The sequence below is a fragment of the Coregonus lavaretus genome, assembly GCF_964263955.1.
Source record: "Coregonus lavaretus genome assembly, contig: HAP1_SCAFFOLD_1631, whole genome shotgun sequence".
NCBI classification, from domain to species: Eukaryota; Metazoa; Chordata; class Actinopteri; order Salmoniformes; family Salmonidae; genus Coregonus; species Coregonus lavaretus.
In genome coordinates, this window is record NW_028166119.1 from 63,131 (window position 1) to 82,080 (window position 18,950).

General features: G+C 47.5%; 1 protein-coding gene across 1 annotated transcript; it reads right to left on the minus strand.

Annotated features, from left to right (window-relative positions):
* Positions 1-683: 683 nt before the first annotated feature.
* On the minus strand, positions 684-17,764 carry LOC311115042 (uncharacterized protein). The gene is made up of 14 exons (XM_084190255.1): positions 16,400-17,764; positions 12,767-13,483; positions 12,039-12,218; positions 11,681-11,820; positions 11,216-11,386; positions 10,912-11,101; positions 8,682-8,738; positions 7,783-7,884; positions 7,377-7,454; positions 6,440-6,556; positions 6,169-6,300; positions 5,740-5,963; positions 5,114-5,557; positions 684-3,141 (listed from the first exon to the last, which is right to left on the minus strand). The coding sequence occupies exons 1-14, from the start codon at positions 17,677-17,679 to the stop codon at positions 2,717-2,719; spliced, it is 4,257 nt and encodes a 1,418-aa protein (XP_084046381.1). The 5' UTR covers positions 17,680-17,764; the 3' UTR covers positions 684-2,716.
* Between the last annotated feature and the right edge of the window lie 1,186 nt (positions 17,765-18,950).

Consider the following 18,950-nt stretch of genomic DNA (forward strand, 5'->3'; position numbering starts at 1 on the left):
TGCACGAGTGGGCAAATCTGTAAAAACAAATAAAGTACTTTGCCCCTCTTTTTAAAAATGTGCGTCAATAGATTTTATTAAACTAAATCAAAAGTAGTGGCGCTGCCACACCTGATTGAAAGGTCCTGGGGCAAATTCTGCCTTGCCACACGTTTTCCAGCCGCCCTGTGTGTGTGTGAGAGAGAAAGTGAGAGATAACATTTGTGAGAAAGATGACTCAATGTGCCACCTAGTGGCCATTCTGAATTTTACATTTACAACATTTAGTAGACGCTCTTATCCAGAGCGACTTACAAATTGGTGCATTCAACTTATAGCCAGTGGGACAACCACTTTTCTTCTTTTTTTTATGGGGGGGGGGGGGGGGGGGGGGTCGAAGGATTACTTATACTATTCCAGGTATTCCTTAAAGTGGTAGGGTTTCAAGTGGGAAGGTGGTCAGTGACTCCGCTGTCGTGGGGGAGCTTATTCCACCATTGGGGTGCCAGAGCAGCGAAATGCTTTGACTGGGCTGAGCGGGAACTGTGCTTCCGTAGAGGTAGGGGAGCTAGCAGGCCAGAGGTGGATGAACGTAGTGCCCTCGTTTGGGTGAATTCTAACACACATGCAAAATACACTGAGGGTACAAAACATTAAGAACACCTGCTCTTTCCATGTTATAGACTGACCAGGTGAATCCAGGTAAACGCTATGATCCTTTATTGATGTCAGTTGTTAAATCCACTTCAATCAGCGTAGGTGAAGGGGAGGAGACCGGTTAAAGAAGGATTTTTAAGCCTTGAGACAATTCAGACATGGATTGTGTATGTGTGCCATTCAGAGGGTGAATAGGCAAGACAAAACATTTAAGTGCCTTTAACAGGGTATGGTAGTAAGTGCCAGGCGCACCGGTTTGTGTCAAGAACTGCAAAGCTGCTGGGTTTTTCATGCTCAACAGTTTCCCGTGTGTATCAAGAATGGTCCACCACCCAAAGGACATCCACCCAACTTGACACAGCTCTGGGAAACATTGGAGTCAACATGGGCCAGCATCCCTGTGGAACACTTTTGACACCTTGTAGAGTCCATGCCCTGACTAATTGAGGCTGTTCTGAGGGCAAAAGGGGTGCAACTCAATATTAGGAAGGTGTTCCTAATGTTTGGTATACTCAGTGTACATCACAAGAGAATCAAGAACATTACAAAAACTTTCTGGTCGCATGATTTCCTTTAATAAATTGAACGGAGAAAACACATATTACAAAATATCATATTTTACAGTCACATGGTAACATGAAACCCAAAGTCAGATCTCTTCCCAATTTCTCCCTTACCAAAACATAGCAAAGGAAACAAAACCATGGACCATCTTTTTAACATGTAACTTTGTCTTTAAAGTAGAAAATAAATCACACAAAAACATATTTGCCGCACAGAGTTAGACAGGGAGGCAAGAGATAAGACAAGGCTATCAGAGACTGTCAGGGAAAGCTTTGGAGAGGTGTATGTGTCCAGTCGCTATGGGGTTGGGTGACCGGCTTGCTAGCTGTGACCAGAGGGTCAATGAAAGACTAGTGACTGAGTATAGAGGAGCAGTTCATGAGACAGTGTCAGAATTTGTGTTTTCTGTAAATGTGTAGCAAAGGGAGTATAAGGGTTAGAGGCACATGTACCTGTTACTAGAGAGATAGCGTTCGAGAATGAACATTTTCATTTCTACATGGGAAAGCTGACTGAGGCTGACATACATAGATAGAGCGAGAGAGACAGCAAGGTGAGATAGGACTGAGATCCAAATACCTAATTTTACAGTACCTTTGGCCAAAGAAATAAACACACAAGGTATCCCAATTAATGTTGAGCCATGCCTTCTCTTGTTAATGTGCCTTCCAGAACAGAAGAAAACAACCCAACTCTTCCCTGTGGGAAAAGATCATTCAGGGGTCGCTAAGGTCACAAAGGAGGCACAAGGTCGAAAGTCAGGAGCCAGCAAGCATGATGAGACTGAGTTAGTAGTTAACGCACTCTCAATCCCAGTGTTTTTCATCTGTACCCCCATTGTTCCCCAGTCAACCACCTCTACATTTCAGACTGGTTCTTTGTTCCACCGGTGTCATACGTAGCAGACACCAACCCCAACCCATTCAACTGCAGATGAAGATTAGTGATGACACCAGACTCCAAAACCCACTGATAGCCTTAATCGTTAGAGGGCACTGCAGTAGACATAACAATCATTTGATTTGCGAATTAAACAAAACGAAATCACAGCTGATCACATTCCATGTGTGGAACTCGTTTGGAACCAACTTCTTCAACAAGTCAGGAGGTACAGGAGGAGGGGCAGTGTTAGTGATTGAAGGGTGTGGAAGTTTGTCCCACCCCCAGGTCTAGAATCCTCACCAAGGCCCAACCCCAGTCTGTCTGTCTGTCTGTCTGTCCGTCCGTCCAGAGTGGGGCTAAGTTTGTCCTTTAGCCAAACCAACACCGTCCGTCTTCACAATAACATCCTCCAAATATCCAGACCCAAAGGCCTGCTCTTTCCTCCAGACTAACAATCTCACAACCATCTACCTCACATCTTCCAATATACACAACCTGCTCAGGTGAGCTGCTCTTCTCACCTAGAGAGACTGGTCTATAGTATCATCATTATCAGTACAGTAGATGTCCCTGGCTCCTGTCCCTGTAGGTCGGCCCACTGTAGCCCAGGTCTCTAAACAGGCCTACCCAGCGATCAGCGAGCGGTCCTGTGGGCAAAGCGGAGGTCCTGGTCCTTGGGGAACTGTGCTGCGATAGCAGAGGCAGCGGGTTCCATGCCAGTAGGAAGCTCTCTGGCAGGGGAGGGTTTAGGGGAGTCAGTCGTCCAGGCAGGGGATGGCTGTCCCCGGACAGGGGTGCCCACGGCGGGGGAGTGGTCCCTGCTGCGCTGGGGGGCCCCGGCTTCTGGGTCCTGCTGGGAGATGAGCTGCAGCAGGGCGGCTGCCACCGCTGGGCTGATGTCCTGACCAGGCCCGGGCTGGGGTTCAGAGCTGGGCTGCTGCTGGCCAGGGAGGAAGAGGGCTGAGGGGGGAGGGCCAGGCGGAGAGGGGGGACGTCGCTCGGAGGATGGAGGGACCTGATTTGTTCCGATCTGCTGCTTCCGCTTGGTGATTGCACAGTCTGGGGGGGGGGGGGGGGGGGGGGGGGGTCAGAGAAAACAAGACAGTCAACACAAAGCACACACACAGTTACAGTGAGATTTCACCTGGACATTTGTGCCATAATCTATACTAGACGCATTTTTATTCAATTTCCTTTAGCGAAATGTCCCAGAGAACCGGGTAAGTGTTTGTGGGTGGGGTCTAGACAACGTACAGCTGTATCTCCCACCTTGGCCAGCAGAGGGAGAGCATGTACCGTTCCTACTGCTGGATCCTCACCATCCAATCAACAACGTAGTTTCAGTATGATAAATGTTTTCAATAGGCTACTGTAGAATTGCATGAGTAAAAGGTGTAGGTGTCATAGGTTGATAATGCTACTAAATACCACAAGTATGTGACTAGGATAAATGTTGATTAACTTAATCTGGAAGTGTGTCACCTATGTTATTTCTCCCCTCTTGGTTAATGGTTACTGGTATGTTATGTTATAAAATCATTACGTAGGTGTTTAAAGGGTAATAAAATGTTGAAGACAGACAGGTTGAAATGTTGAGAGATGGTGAAATATCAAAAGACCTCATGGTGGCCTAAATAATCAATATAACATTTATTCACACATTATGTGCACAACGAAAGAAAGACTCAGGACATGGGGGGTGTTTATAGTAATAATAATAACTTTGACTTAAATAGTGCTTTTCGAGACACCCAAAGCGCTTTACATAGTAGAGGGGGATGCTCACCTTAGGGTTTGTTCAAACCTGACAGACACTCAGTTATATTTCAACAACAATACGAACATGGAGATAAGGGCTCATGGATTATTATGGACTGGAAGGGGTAAAATATGAGGTTTGGGGAGGGGATGACACTACAGGGAGTGAGGTACGTAAAGCTCCATGCAGGCCATAAAGCTGAGAGAGAAAGAGATGCCTTCTCAGTCTGCTGTCATGGCTACCGGGCAACACTGCTGCTACCATTGTTTCCTAGGCAACAGGGTTGTTGCTATAAGTGCCAACAGCAGGGTGACTACAGATAGACAGACTACAGAGGAGAACGCTTTACTAGCGTTGGATGATTGAGGTCTAATGTAAAAGACAACATACAAAAATAAAATTAAAATGTGTAATTTAAATAAAAGTTATAAGAAAGACATGCAGGTGAAGTCTAAGGTTCAAAACATTTATTTTTGCTTGATAATTTATTAGACTTTCTTCATAAAAATGTTGACATTACAGACTGGTTTTAAATCAATATATTTTTATGGAAGGAAGAACAATCCAAGAAACCTGCTTTAACAAATGGAAAAATGAGAGAGAAAGAGGAAATGGGAAAAGAAATACGAAGGAAAAGAAAACAGAGTGATAAAGAGAGGCAGGAGTGAAAGGGTGGAGGGGAGCGTGCAGTGTGAACCATTTTCTTTCTAATGCTGTAACACTACACACCTTCTCTTGGTTTACATTCACACCAATGAGAAAAGTCCTTGTGCCCAAAGCCCAGTCCATGTGACCTAGGCCGTCCGAAGCCACTCTCTGGTCAGACATCTTGAGGACTTGCCAACTTCATGTATGGTATGTTTCCACCTATGTGTGACTGAGTGAGTGAAAGTAGCCTTTGAAGTGGGAGATGGGTGAGACAGACAAAAGGTGGGTAGGGGGGTGGACTGTTGGTGAGAGGAGGGGGGAGAGGTGGTGGGTCTAGACACAACATAAAACTAATCTTCCTCAAAAAATATTTAAAGTAACCGTGGAATCTTTCTTACGATTTACCATTAAGTTAATATCTTTCATCTCGTTTATAAAGGAATTTACAACTGCTTTATGGGAAGCAGAAAAAGAATTGATGACAAGATCCGCACCATGACAGGGAAACTATGACGGGGCGTCACCCTCCGCCCAGTCTCCTCCCCCTCGTCCACCAGTCCCCTGTGAGATCCCCCTGACCCAGTGCTCTCTGCCCCGCCCCCTAGAGACTGAACCCAGACTTGCCCTTGCGGTCAGCAGTGGAGGCGGACGAACCGCGTGTCACTGCCTCCTCTGATTGGACGCCATTGCTCTCGTCGCCTTGCTCCACCCCCTCAGCCAGCGGCTTGATGAGCTGGCCCAATAGGATGGCCAGGAGGTTGGCCTGGTCGTCCTGGCTGAGAGACGGCTCGCCGTGGTGCGGGGAGGGCTCCTGGGGCTCTGGGGGAGGTTCGGGGGGCTGGGACCTAGCCGGACCCTGGTCCTCTGAGGCCCCCCGGTGGTGGGAGGCCTCGGTCAGGGCAGACAGGGACTGGCTAAGGGTCTCTAGCTGCTGCTGGCTCTCTGGGTTGGAGGAGACGTTGAGAAGCTGGGCCATCTGGGGCAGGCTGAGGTCTGTCTGTCTCTGCAGCAGGTTCAACAGTACAGCCAGCTCGGTCTGGTTCAGCTGCTCCGCTGCAGCACCCAGACCTGATGGGAGAGAGACAATGGTCACACATAATGTAGACAGCAGCCTGCTGAGAGTGTATGGAGACAACGTGTTCACATTATAGACTTACAACAACCTGTTCAGCCACTATCTAACCAAGGAGACATTTGGTAAGGGTATGTTCTTCTATAGTAGTGAACTGTGACTACTGTGTCTGCCTGACCTGCTAGCTCATTGGCTGAGATAGCTGAGGAGGGTGGTCTTCCAGGAGGAGGGGGCGGGGCTCCAGCTGGGCTGGCTTGTGGCCGGCTGTTCTCTCCACTGGGAGCCCCCGAGGGGTCCTTACGGGGCACTTTGGGCACAGGCACATCCTCGGGCAGCCCGCTCTGACGCTGGCGCCGTCGTTTCTTACTCCACAGCTCGTGGCAGTCCTGCCAGTGAGGAAGACTGGAGAAAGAGAGAGAGAGTAAGATACAGAGGCAAAAACAGAGTGGTGAAAGCATGAGGGAGAGAAACAGAAAGAGAAGTAAAGGTAGATGGACGGGAAAGAAAGCGAGAGGGGTGTTGGAGTATGGTAGTGGATAGTTCAAGGGTGTTCTCTAGATAGATGTATTGGGCCCAGGAAAGGACAGGCCAAAGACAAGGCCCTCACTTGGGCGGGGACATCTTGCTGGGCTCCACGTTACACAGGAAGTCACTATTGAGGGCCTGTTCAGCCGTGCAGCGCCGCGCTGGGTCAAGGGTCAACATGCGGTCCAGCAGGTCCAGGGCCTGGGCAGGCAGACTGACAGAGAGCGCGAGAGAGAGTGTGAAATTAGAGAGTGCGAGTCAAACAAATAGCATCAACAACTGATGTACTGCCACAACTATCAGATTGATGAAAGAACAAGAAAATCCCACGGATTGTATGTCATGTTACATACAAGGCAAACTCCTCGCGTAGCCGTCGGCGGTACTGTTTCTTGGGCTTCATGGTGTTGAAGTAGGGCAGCTTGATGACGTCAGGCCAGGCAGCGGGACAGGGGCTCCCACACAGACGACTGAGACAGAGAAGGAGAGAGTTAGAGCTTTGGTAAAAATGGTCTGTATCCCAAATGGCACCCTATTCCCTATATAGTGCACTACTTTTGACCAAGGCCCCTAGAGCTCTGGTCAAAAGTAGTGCACTATATAGCAAGGGAACTACTATTTGAGAAGGTCCAGTCACACACATTTCCTAGGTGGCAAAGGTCCGGATGGGTATTGTCATTTATCGGCGTAGTAACAAACCCCCACCTCGCAACCCATGCGACCCCAAAGGCTTCACACTCCTCTTTTTGGCGGAGAGAACATTCTTTTTATAAGCTAATTACCTGCAATTCTACACATTTCACCATTTCTTATGTGTGTTCATATGATACCTGAGTGACTCAACAAAATCTAAAATGGGGGATCCCTGGGGTTCGAGGCCCCTGGGCACCATTTGGCCATGATAACTACAAGATGTAGGTAGCTGGTTAGCCTAACTTACCTATCTATCTAACATGGGCTAGTTGATCAATTGGACATTTCAGTTAAAAATAACTCTAAGATCTGTCAGTGAATGACATAAGAGTTAAACTGCCCATGCACTTCTAAATTTAGAAATTGCATTCGACAGCAGTAAGTTGAAAGCCCAACTGAGTTCCAAAAACAAACAAAAGTCAAGACCCACGGTCCGTATTGACCTCGTTCTGAGTCTGGACTGCAGTACGCCTGTTGAATATGGCTGCTATATAGGAAATAGGTTGCCATGTCATATAGGAAATAGGTTGCCATGTCAGACAGGATTTTAATGTTGAGTTGCAGTCTTCCAGGCAGTAGGGGGCAACAGCAGCATACCTGATCAACTCTAACTGCAGCAGCTCCTGATTGGCCTGGAAGATCGGCTTCTTAGTGAACAGTTCTCCCAGAATACACCTGTGCACAAACAGTCAATGGACAATGTTGGCGACTTGGATTTGTTAAGAGTGATCATTCTTTGCCAATCCTTAGGTTCAGAGCTCCGACTACTTCAGTCAAAATGATATGGCAGTTTTATAGTGACACCATATGGAACAATAAGGTAAGTGCAATCTGTTTTCCTACATAGAGCATGTTTGATTGGAGAATATGTGTGAATGAAATGTTTGTGCACCAATAAACCTCTGTTAACAAATAGGGAATGAGTGTTCTTGGGCATGTACAGAATCAGTGTCCAGGTGCATGACAGTGTGTGTGTGTGTGGGCAAGGTGTGTGTGTACTAACCCGCAGCTCCAGACGTCAATGGCTGGAGAGTACCTCTCCTCTCCCAGGAGGAGCTCAGGGGGGCGGTACCATAGAGTGATTACTTTATTAGTGTAGGGTCGACTGGAGGGAGCAGGGAAGGGGACATTCAGATATAACACACAGATACAGTACCCCTACTATGCCCTCCAGTGCTCAAACCCCCACACTTCATCTCTCAACAATGGGCTCTGACGGAGGGAGAACCTCTTAATACAGGACACAGCACCACCTAGTGGGGAATCATTAGAATAGGTTTTTTCATTCAGACTGCCATGGCAACGGAGGCCTTTTCTCAATTGGATTTGCTCAACTCCCGCGTCCTCTCCTCCGTTCTCTCTCGCCTTCTTTTGGAAAAAGGTCAAAGGGAATCGAGGAGAGGGAATGTGGACAAAAATGTGCCTCTTCCACTCGCGCATCATCAGGCAAATTACGTTTACAGGGGTGGATCCCAAAATAAATGTGTAAAGTGATAAACAAATTAAGTTAGTTGTGCAAGACATTTTATAGATAAAAAGATAAGTAACATATTGTTTGTGTGCATGCGTTTCTCCTCAGACAAAACAAAAGCTGATTCAAAGGGGGTGTGGCAGATATCAAAACTCTTCCGTGAAGGACTCTTGTAAGATACATGACTACCTCATGAAAGGTGGCTATCGAGGAATTGACATTTCATCGACCACTTATCGGTTTCCGGGTCACAGAGGAGAGCGGAGAGAGGGTGGAGGACGGGCTTTTGCCCAAATGAGAAAAAGCCAGTGTGAGGGTCACAGTTTAAAAGGATTGAACCAGAGACAGGAAGGACCTCTGACTTCATGTACTTATAAACACATGATGATGTCATCGTTGCTCCAAAGCAACTTGAGAAATCCAAGTCTCACCTTTCCTCTGAGTTGTAGAGGCGGGCCAAACCAAAGTCAGCCAGTTTGATCTGACCACTGCACAAGGAGAGAGAGATAAAGAAGTGTGTGGTTAGAGACAGAGAATCAAGCTCAATAACAAGACAACTTATTACATTCTACAGCTGTTAACTTATACAACCCTAACTACAGAAGTGAATAATTCAATCAAAACAGAAAGGCAGAGGAAAGGGCATTTGAATTCCCATGGTAGAATGTTGCACATTGAAAGCACCAATCAAAGGAAAAACCCAATCCTACTTTAGCTACAACAATCATTTTAAAAACAACCCCTGTACTCCCTGTCCTCACTACTAAAACCACACAAACTACTACTGTTGCTATTACCATAACATTCTAGGTTAGTGAGTCCATTTTTTTTATACCAGGGACCGGCAAAGCTATGCTTTCCCTCCTTGGGGAACTGCTTACATTAAAAGGTAGACTCAGTGAGACGACGTAGACGTACAAAGTAAACAGCAGTAGTGGGTCAATTTCCACAACAACTAAGAGCGTTGAAGCGCGAGGCTGAACTTCTTCGCTGTTTTGGTCCCGTAGATACCACATTGTAGCAGCTTGAAGTGCACCTGTGCACATGAGCAGATACTCTGTGTGACTGTGTGAGAGCAAAGTCTTGCACCACTAATCTCATTATCTGCAGTGTTGCTCGTGGCAACGTCATCTCGCTGAGTCTACCTTTAAAACTAGCACTGTAGAACTGTATAAATTAATGGACAGTGAACCATCTCAGCGACCAGCCAGCAACATCTCACGGACCGGCCCATGGACGGAGAAACACTGTTCCCTCCTCCTTGTGAACCTGTTTTACCGTTGTCACGATACCAACATTTTACTAACTATACGACAAAAACCTGTTACTGAAATTCACACTTCTACCCAATATAACACATTGAATTTAACTTCACTCTGTTCAGTGTATAATAGAATTCTGCATAGAATGGCCGATTTGCTCATATTTGCAAAGGCCTACATGTGCTTTGGCTGGAGGAGTGGGAGGAAGGAATAGCATTATGATCTGCATGTCATTGTAGCACTAAGGGGAAAACACTGCATGAAACCTTTAATCTTCAGTTAACACAGACACACACTCCCTCCCTTACACACTCTCTCAGTCTCCCTCTCTCATACACACACACACACACACCACTCTCTCTCCCACAAAAACACACACTGCTCCCAACTGTTAAAACGTTAGGCACCAAACAGAATATAAGGAGAAATAGATTTTGTGATATAGTTTAGGCTTCCTAGACCTATATGAACCCTACCTTTGAAGCACATCTCATGAGTAGGAAACCCTTTCCTTTCTTCCTGGGCCAATCAAATTTGACTAGACCTACTGTGACGTTACCAGGTTGTTAGCCAGCTAGGTAACATGACTGAACAACGTTGTTTGTTATCAAACCAATAATTAGCGATCCAGGACTAGTTTAAAACGGCCCGCGACACGGTTTGTGAAATTAAAAATGCACACGAATCCCGACATTTAAAAATGCATCTCCGGTAATATGGGTCATATTTCTTTTGAGCAGTTTAGGCTAGAGACAAGCCATCCTCTTTGCTGTCAAGCATGCCTGTTGTGAAGCAGTGCTGCATTTCCCCTCTCTGACACTCAGAGGCTGTATGACAGTGAACTTGCAAAGTCTACTCAGACTGGCCTGTGCTCTTGGTTATAACAGGCAATAAAATTACACATTGTATTAACATTACTCGCTCTGCGCACTGCTCCAATGTAACAAATGTACACATCTAACAACAGAAGACTCATCGGGGTCTGCATCCCCGCTCGCCATCATGGCTAAATTATATTTTAAAAAACGAACGGAGGAATAGATGCGCATGAAGAGCGGACAGAGAGAAGCAGGTGAGTGAGGGATGGTAGGGGATGCGGCTGGCTGATTACAGCTGCCACAAGTGATATGCGCATGAAAGTGAAGTGGACACTATTGGACCTGCGCATACAAGAGACTAGTGACTGTTGCTTAAATTCAACTGAATTTATAAACCAAACTGACTTTATAAACATTTCATAACAGGCGCCAGCAGGTTCTTTAGATCGGTTGGGCTGAAAAATTCAGTTGTATCATTCGAAACGGTACTACAGTATTCTAAAATGTTGGTATCATAAGTATCATGACATTTTGGTACCGTGATATTACCGTGGTACCGATCCACCGTGCAACACTAGTACCTGTTGTTAAGCAGTATGTTGGAGCACTTGATGTCTCTGTGGAGGAAGTTCTTCTTGTGGCAGTAATCCAGTCCCTCCATCAGCTGTCTCATGAAGCTCCTCACGTGTTCCTGGGAGAACTGACACAGCCCTGACTCCAGCAGACCCATCAGGTCATGGTCCATGTATTCAAACACCAGGTAGAAGGCACCTGACGGGACAGGGAGGGGTTAGGAGGATGCGCATTCACACGCATACAGGCAGACATGGCTGGCTCATGCACCAAGATCAAACCCCACACACACACAGTCCCCCTTCCACACACCTTTGTCCTTCTTGAAGTCCAGTGCATCCTGTTTGTCTGTGACTATCTCCTTCATGTTGACCACGCTGCGGTGGTTGAGCTGGCGGAGGATCTTGATCTCTCTGATGGCCGTGATGGGGAAGCCCTCCTTCTCATTGTCCAGACGCACCTTCTTCAGAGCCACCAGCTCACCTGGAGGACAGGAGAACAAGATGAACATTACAGATCACTTCATTGTCCAATGTAGGGGGTGGATGAAAACATCTCTGTTGATTGTCCTGTTTAAAAGTGTAATAAATGTGCTATATAAAATACATTTGTCCAATGTACACGGATGCCCAATGGAAATGTGTCTTCTGCTTTAATCCAATTCCTCCGACAGACACACAGAAGCAGGAGGTTGGAGCAAGGGCCTCTCTGATTTGTGCCTCTCTCAAGAACAATGAAACACAGGTATGTCAGTGAAAGGCCACACGGGGCTCTCACCGGTGTCTTTGTCCTTGGCCTTGTACACCTGGCCGTAGGTGCCCTCTCCGATAATGCCGATGATGTCAAACTTGTCCACGCAGCGTTTGCCCCAGTCGCTCTGTGTCTGTTTGCGTTCGCCATAGCGTGGACAGCAAAACCTAGAGAGAGCAGAGGAGACTTGCTATTAGGAAACGTTTTACCTCACTGAATAAGCCCTTGATGATAACTTTGTACTATCTTATGCTTATTTTTTATTTTTGTTGAAAGAAAAGAGGCTGCGGTGGGAGAGGAGAGCTGTGTAAAAGACTATTAGAGTTCAGTGGTTTGGGGGGATTGAAAAGAAGTAGAAGGTTAGGTTGAGCAGATAGGAACTCACTTTGGTCTCTTCTTGAGGGCGGACTGGGGTGGAGGTGGAGCTCTGTGGACGGGGGACTGAGGGGGCGAGGGGTCTCCTCCGGCCAGCGTCGGGGGCAGCGGGAGATCAATCAGAGACGGCCGACTCCGCATCTCCTTCTCCTTCCTGGAAGACCTCTGAGGAGGAGTGGACTTCTTCGGACTGATGGAGGTAGAGAGGGAGATAGGGAGAGAGAGAGATTGAAGGTAGAGAAGGAAGGAGAGAAAAAGAAACAATTTCATTACTCCAGCGCATCGTTGTTTTTCTAGTGAGTTTGAATTTTATTTTCCTTATATGTCTGTAGCACAAATGTATCCCCAAATAGCATGACAAAGGGATGTGGGGCCCATGAACTACAGTTTCACTGTGGCAGACATTTTGGCCAGTGCAGTCCACTGTAGAGGAAGCACTGAATTTGACAAGGCTGCAAGGAGTTAGTGATTATTTTTAAGTCCCGAGTAGGCCTGTTTTGACTACTTGACATACTCATGGTCTAATGGTAGCTAAAGCATAGGCATACAGAGCAGTCAGGGAATCTGTTCAGAATTCCAGTACTGCACTGCAGGCATGTGTGTGACTGACTGTTGGGTGAAACCTGAGCCTACAGTATAGGCCTAATAACTGTTGTGATGATGACTACCCGCTTGCCAAGCAACAGCACTGGGGAGTGGAGTGTGTGTGTGTGTGTGTATGTGCGTTCCATGGCTCACCTGTCCTGACAGTCTCCCATTAGCATGGGTGGTAAAGGCAGGGGGGGCAGAGTGGAGGTCTTGTGGATGGGTGTCAGGCGGGCAGGGCTGCGTGTGGGCATGGGGGCAGGAGATTTGGACTGGGGGGACGACAAGGAGGAGGAGGAGAGGGCTGTGGAGGGTGGGAGGCTGGCCTCTGTCTGGCCCTGGGGTGTAGGTGGCTGAAGTTGGGTGACAGGTGTGGAGGGCAGAGGAGGTGGGGGCAGTGGGGTCGTCTGACCGGGGGGCAGAGGGGGTGCAGGAGATGAGAAGGTGGAGGGTGGAGATGCAGAGCCGTGTTCTTCCCCAACAAGAGTGTCCTGTGGCTGGGGTGCACTGGGTGGAGGCTGGAGGTCCGCGGCTTGGACAGAGTCTCTCTCAAGTGCTCTCTCGGGCTCAGCTTTAGGGGGGCGTGAAGTGGACCCCTTGGTCTTGCGTGAGGAAGGTGGAGGGGAGGGGGGGCGAGCTGCAGCCACCGCAGCCTGGCGCTCCTTCTTCCTCCGGCTAAGCTCCGCCCCCAGGCTGGAGTTGAGTGGCAGGCGGGAGGAGGGTGGGGAGCGGCTGGTGGGCCGGCTGCTGTGAGACCCGCCACCCCCAGCCCCCCCAGCAGAGGACGAATGCTTCTTGTTGCGAGAGCGAGAGGAGGAGCGATGGGAAGAGGAGAAAGGTGGCGAACGACTCCGGGAGCGAACTGAGCGCCTGGAGAGAGAGACGAGATGTTAGGAAAACAATAATTTCTTGTTGGCTGCAAGTTCTCTTTCTAAGTTCGGAGGGGGCACCAAGAAAGAGGAACTAGAAGAAGGGAGGAGGCCATTTGACATTACTGGGGCATTGTGCACTTGTGTATTAAGAAATGTGTTAATAAAAACAACACATGGCACATGTCATGGAAAATGATAACTACCAAACATTTGTTATGTTTATATAATGAGATAAGACCATGTGGCAAGCTCACTTCACAGCTAGCTTGACATTTCACCAATGGTGCTATCGAATTGGATCATTTTCTATAGCTCAACTGGTTCATAAGTTATCAACTGGCGGTCACGTGTTTTGGCGAGGCAGGACCCTGGTTCAAGCCCAGTTAGAGGCAAGTTCAGAGAGGGAGTGCTATTTGCTAAGATAGCACACTGACGCCTTTTACACATAAACTGAGTTATGTCTTCTTCCATATGAGCTACACTTCCCATTCCCTTAGTCAGCATACAAACATAAAAGGTGGTTAGTCTGGAGGACAACCTTTGGCTACTTTAAGTTCAGACTAAAGCACTGTGTGTACAAACTTCCTCCAGAAGTTCACTGTCTTGTGGGTTAACCTCAACATTCCTCTGGCATTAGGCCAAATAGCTTTGGGACATACATTCAAACACCTCATCACCACACATACTTTGATAACAATCAATTAACCCTTATTCAAAATGTGGGAGATGTAAGATGAAAAGTATGAAGATTCTGAACATACTTAAAGGGATACTTCAGGATTTTGGCAGTCAGATAAACTAATCTATACCATTTTTATGTCCAATACGAAGGAAGTTAGAGGTAGTTTCACGAGCCAATGCTAACGTTAATGCTAGTTAGCAATTGCGCTAGCGCTAGTTGGCAACTTCCTTCAAAGTGCATGCAGACAAAAAATGGTATCCACAAGTTCATCTGACTCTGGGGAAGATGATAAAGGGCCTCATTGCCAAAATCCCAAAGTATCCCTTTAATTGCAGAGACAACATTCAGATTCAATAATTTGTTTGAGGGGTTAGGAAAACAAATTAACTAGTAGCAAGTTAATATGTCCCTGAGCATGAAAACTTATAAAAGACTACAAACTAAATCTAAAATGTGATTATTATGAGTTAAGAACTGGGAAATTAAGTTAATTAGCTAGACTAAACAAATAGCCTACAGTTAGCTACAGGCTTGACTACATCAACATGATTCACCAGCAGCAGAGTCTACTGTCAGCAGAGTCTACTGTCAGCAGAGAACCTTTTAACGATCACGACAGAGGGCCTAGTTTTATCTTACAGCTACGCCCCCTCCCACCAACAGAAGCTCAAGGTCCACTCTCTGATGCGACACAAAATCAAAATGGCTGAATGTCAACAGCCTAGCCCAAGGCTCTCCAACCCTGTTCCTGGAGAGATACTGTCCTGTAGGTTTTCACTCCAACCCTAATCTGGTGTACCTGATTCTAATAATTAGCTGGTTGGTAAGCTCGATCAGGTTAGTTAGAACTGGGGTTTGAGCGGAAACTTACAGGAGGGTAACTCTCCTGGAACAGGGTTGAAAGCCATGGCCTAGCCAGTCACCCCACTCCCTGGCTAGTGTAGTCTACCCCCCAACCCATGCCCTCTCCAGCTCCAAAGACCACCACAGCCCCTCATAGGGTTTCCCTAGCCTGGAGCACACAGGCCTTGCATGTCTGTCTGAGCCCCATGTGATGCCTGTCCTGACTTACATAGGTTTCCCTTCCCCCTCTACACCACATGGCAAGAGACAACAACTCCCTGGCAGAAACAGCCCTGCATGTCACACAGACACATCTGAACATAGAATCAATGTCTCTTCCCTGACTATAGTTTTAAGTAGCCCATGCAGGACATTGCAACCTGGCCTAGCCATTCCCGTTCCAACACCCTGGGGCTAAGAGCACAGGAGAGGAAGCTGCAGGTACCGTCTGTTCCCATGGCTCAATCCTCAGCTATCTAAAGCACTGTCTCGACCACTTACGATTTAAAGGTGCAATATGCAGGAATCTCTTCGCCATTTCCTGGTTGCAAAAATTCTAATAGTTTGCCTAATTTCCGTTTGTGACAAAACAAGCAATGCATCATTGTACCAACTAAACTCGCTGTGAAATATATTGTATAAAACCCAAAATATTGTATTTTCAGCTGTTTGAAACTGGTGTACAAAACCGAAAGTAAAAGATTCAAAAATGTAACTTAAGCACGGGAAGCATAGAAATAGCGCACATAGAACAGATCTGCTTATTAGACTTGCTTTCAATGAGAATGGCAGATCTATAACTCACATTTCTATGTGAATTTGGTCAGGTCGCCCAAAAAGTTACATATTGCATCTTTAACAAACACACAATACAAGCACTTCCTTAGCACACAGAGAAAAGGAAGTAGAAAACAAACAAACTGTAGAAACAGTCAAAGTGGACCCGGTGTCTCCTCCAGTGGCCTGGCCCTGTTCCAGTAATGAGAACATCAACAGTAACAACACCAGTTCATTATCACGTTTGGAGCCTTAGTAAAAATGCACTTCGGTCATTTGTGAGAATCAATGTGTGTGTTAGGTAGCACTGGTGAATATGCCTCTGTGTGTGGAGGTGCATGCCATGCATACAGTGAGTGAATAACCGAGTGAGATTGGGTGGCTAGTAGTAGTGCATAGCTACATGTTAGTATTAGGCTTTGTCTCAAATGACACCATATTCCCTTTGTAGTCCACTACTTTTGACCAGGGTCTCATGGGGCCTGGTCAAAAGTAGTGCTGTATAAAGGGAATAGAGTGTGATTTGGTACATATTACGCAACTAGCATAAATGTAAATGTGTATATGAGGCAGGCTGAATGGAAGGTGTCTGGGCCAGGCCAGAATACTCACCGGGACATAGGGCTAGCACTGGAGGACCTGCGATTACCATAGGGACTGATGGAGCGTCTCCTGGAGTAGGGGCTGTCGTCTCTCTCATAGCTAGAAGACCTCTGCCTGCTGGCGTAGGGGCTGTCTGACCTCTGCCTGCTCCGCCTGGACATCTCCCTGTAGGGGCTGGGGCTCTGTGGGGCCGGCCTGCGTTTCTGGTGGTGGTAGCTGTCCACCTCCTGGCTGTAACCACTGACCATGGGGCTTCCATTACCCCCTCTCCTGGGGGGGCTGGGGGACTGTGTTGGGGCTGGGGCCTTCCGGCGAGGGCTCCCCCTGCTCGAGGAAGGCTGCCCCTTGCCCTTAGGGCTGGACTTGTGGCTCTTTGAGGACTTCCGTTGGCTCCTCTCCGTCCGGGCCTTCTGAGAGGCAGAGGTGCTCTGGCTGGCGGTTGCGTCCCCCCGACCCTCGCGCCCCTCCCGTCCCTCTCGCTTCTGCTGCTTATCCTTGCGAGACTTCCCGGAGCGACCACCCTCCTTGCTGCGAGATGACGAGGAGGAGGAGGTGGTGCTTCCCACACTGGCTGCAGTTTGGGCCTGGGAGGAGGGGGGCAACTCTCCACGCTTTGGCCCCAAGTCAGCCTCCAGCTGACCCTGACGTCGTGACCCAGAGGACAGGGATGCTACAGAGGACAGGGAGGCCACCTTCTCCTTGACTTTTCCAGAACTCCCTCTCTCACGGTCTTTGCTGCTTTTTTTCTTAGTACTCTGACCCCCTTCCCCAGAGTCTCTAACTTTGTTGGGATCCTTCGACTTTTTGCGAGAGTGTCGGTGCTTGTGTTCCCGACCATCTCTACCAACAGCCCCGCCCACCCCCCCTTTACTATAATCTAGGACAGGTTCTAACCGATCCCCAGCTCCTCTCTCAGCAGACCTTGCAGTAGGTGCGTCCGAAAAAGTATCCGAATCGGAACTTATGTCGTCATATTCTACCAGCGGCTTCACGGCGCTAACGGAAGGAGGCGCTGTGGAGGTGAGGGCAGAAAAACCAGGGCCCTGAGCCACCTCGGACTCACGTCCATGTTTGGCTGATTTATGCCGTTTGCGCTTGGAAGAAGATGGCACTGACGACTTTGACTGGAGGTTACCGTCCTTGCTCGTCATGTTGCCTGCAGAGGTATGAGGCAGGACCAGGGGCTGGTGTAGCCCGCTGTTGCCGCTCGTTGTTTGGGGCGGCAGGGCAATGCTACTGTTGGATTCCGGCTTCCTCTTGGTCCCATGGTGTCTATCCGACCCAGGCATTCCTCACGTCAGCGACGGAACCTCTCCCGAGCGTGGGCCTCTGTAGCCGAGACAATACATTAACGGGAGAGTAGTACTCCGAAATCCGGTAAAATGAGATCCAGTGTTCTAAGCAAGCCGACAAACAGCAAATAGTCTGCCCAGGGTTAGTCCTCAAGCATTATCCGAGTTCATTCCAAGCCGTTCGACAGCATGGTTTGTCAAAGCAGAAAAATAAAGGTTGCTAGTGGCAAAAAACGCCACTAAACTGAAGGCCTGTGCATTTAGCTAGTTAGAGAAACTGGCTGAAAAGGCCCAAACAAATCGGAGTATTGTGCGCTCTTCTCCGTTTCTATTTGGCTAGCTAGCTCTGTGTAGCTAGCATGCTGTTTGGTAAAAAACGAACGAAAAAAAGAAGTCCCTTTTCTTTTAGCTTCCCTTGTCCGGTGCCAATCTTAATTTAGGTGTTATTGTTCCTTAGATTTACGGTTTTGGAGTTCAATAAACAAACAGATAGCCGTCATTAACAGCCGATGTTGTTTCTCGAACAAACTGAAAACTTGACCCGGTTGGTACTGTTTACATGGTCCCTTTTAATATAATTGTATCTCTTGTTAATTTGATATTGATCAGAAATTATAGTATTTTAATGTGCAGTAGATGTTCCAGTTTATTTTTAATGGCTCTGGGAATCAACCAGGCCTATCTTTAGGGCGATGATAGTGGATTTAATAACATCCACAGCCCTGTCAAGAGACGACAACCGCCATTGTGGCTCCTGTTGTAAATTCTGCAACTGCGCTCTTATCGTTATCGCCCTATGACTAGAACCGGAAATCTCGACGGCTGTCATTCTTCATGGTAGCTCAGCAACAGCCTATCCGAAAGCGCTATCCAGGGAGATGCACCGCCTTCTGCCCTTGGCGCGCCGCAGCGTTTCATCTGTAGAGGGCCTTTTAAATATACGTTTTCTTCCAAGAAAGTAAACGTTATTGTTTTCCAACTACATTACCTAGCTTGTAATTAATTTAAACAACTTCAGAAGTTGACAAGAAAATACTGAACACAAAAACGATACGGGTAAAGTAATGTGTCTTTATTGAGAAATAAACAGAAAGTGGCCATAGCCCTGTGCAGCCGTCCAAAGAGAAACAGCTAGCTATGATGTGTAAGTACAGATACTGAGACCTCTCTGTCGTAAAACATAGCAAACGGACACTGACCGACTTAAAACCTATTTATTTGTATTACTCAGTGGTGTCACCCCAACAACCACATCACTCAGTGGTGTC

Coding starts and splice junctions, on each gene's coding strand:
- LOC311115042 (XM_084190255.1), bottom strand. CDS start 17,679: ATGCCTGGGTCGGATAGACACCATGGGACCAAGAGGAAGCCGGAATCC. Junction 7,885..8,681: donor CTCTACAACTCAGAGGAAAG/GTGAGACTTGGA, acceptor TGCTCCCTCCAG/TCGACCCTACACTAATAAAG. Junction 3,142..5,113: donor CTCCACTGCTGACCGCAAGG/GCAAGTCTGGGT, acceptor CCCCCCCCCCAG/ACTGTGCAATCACCAAGCGG.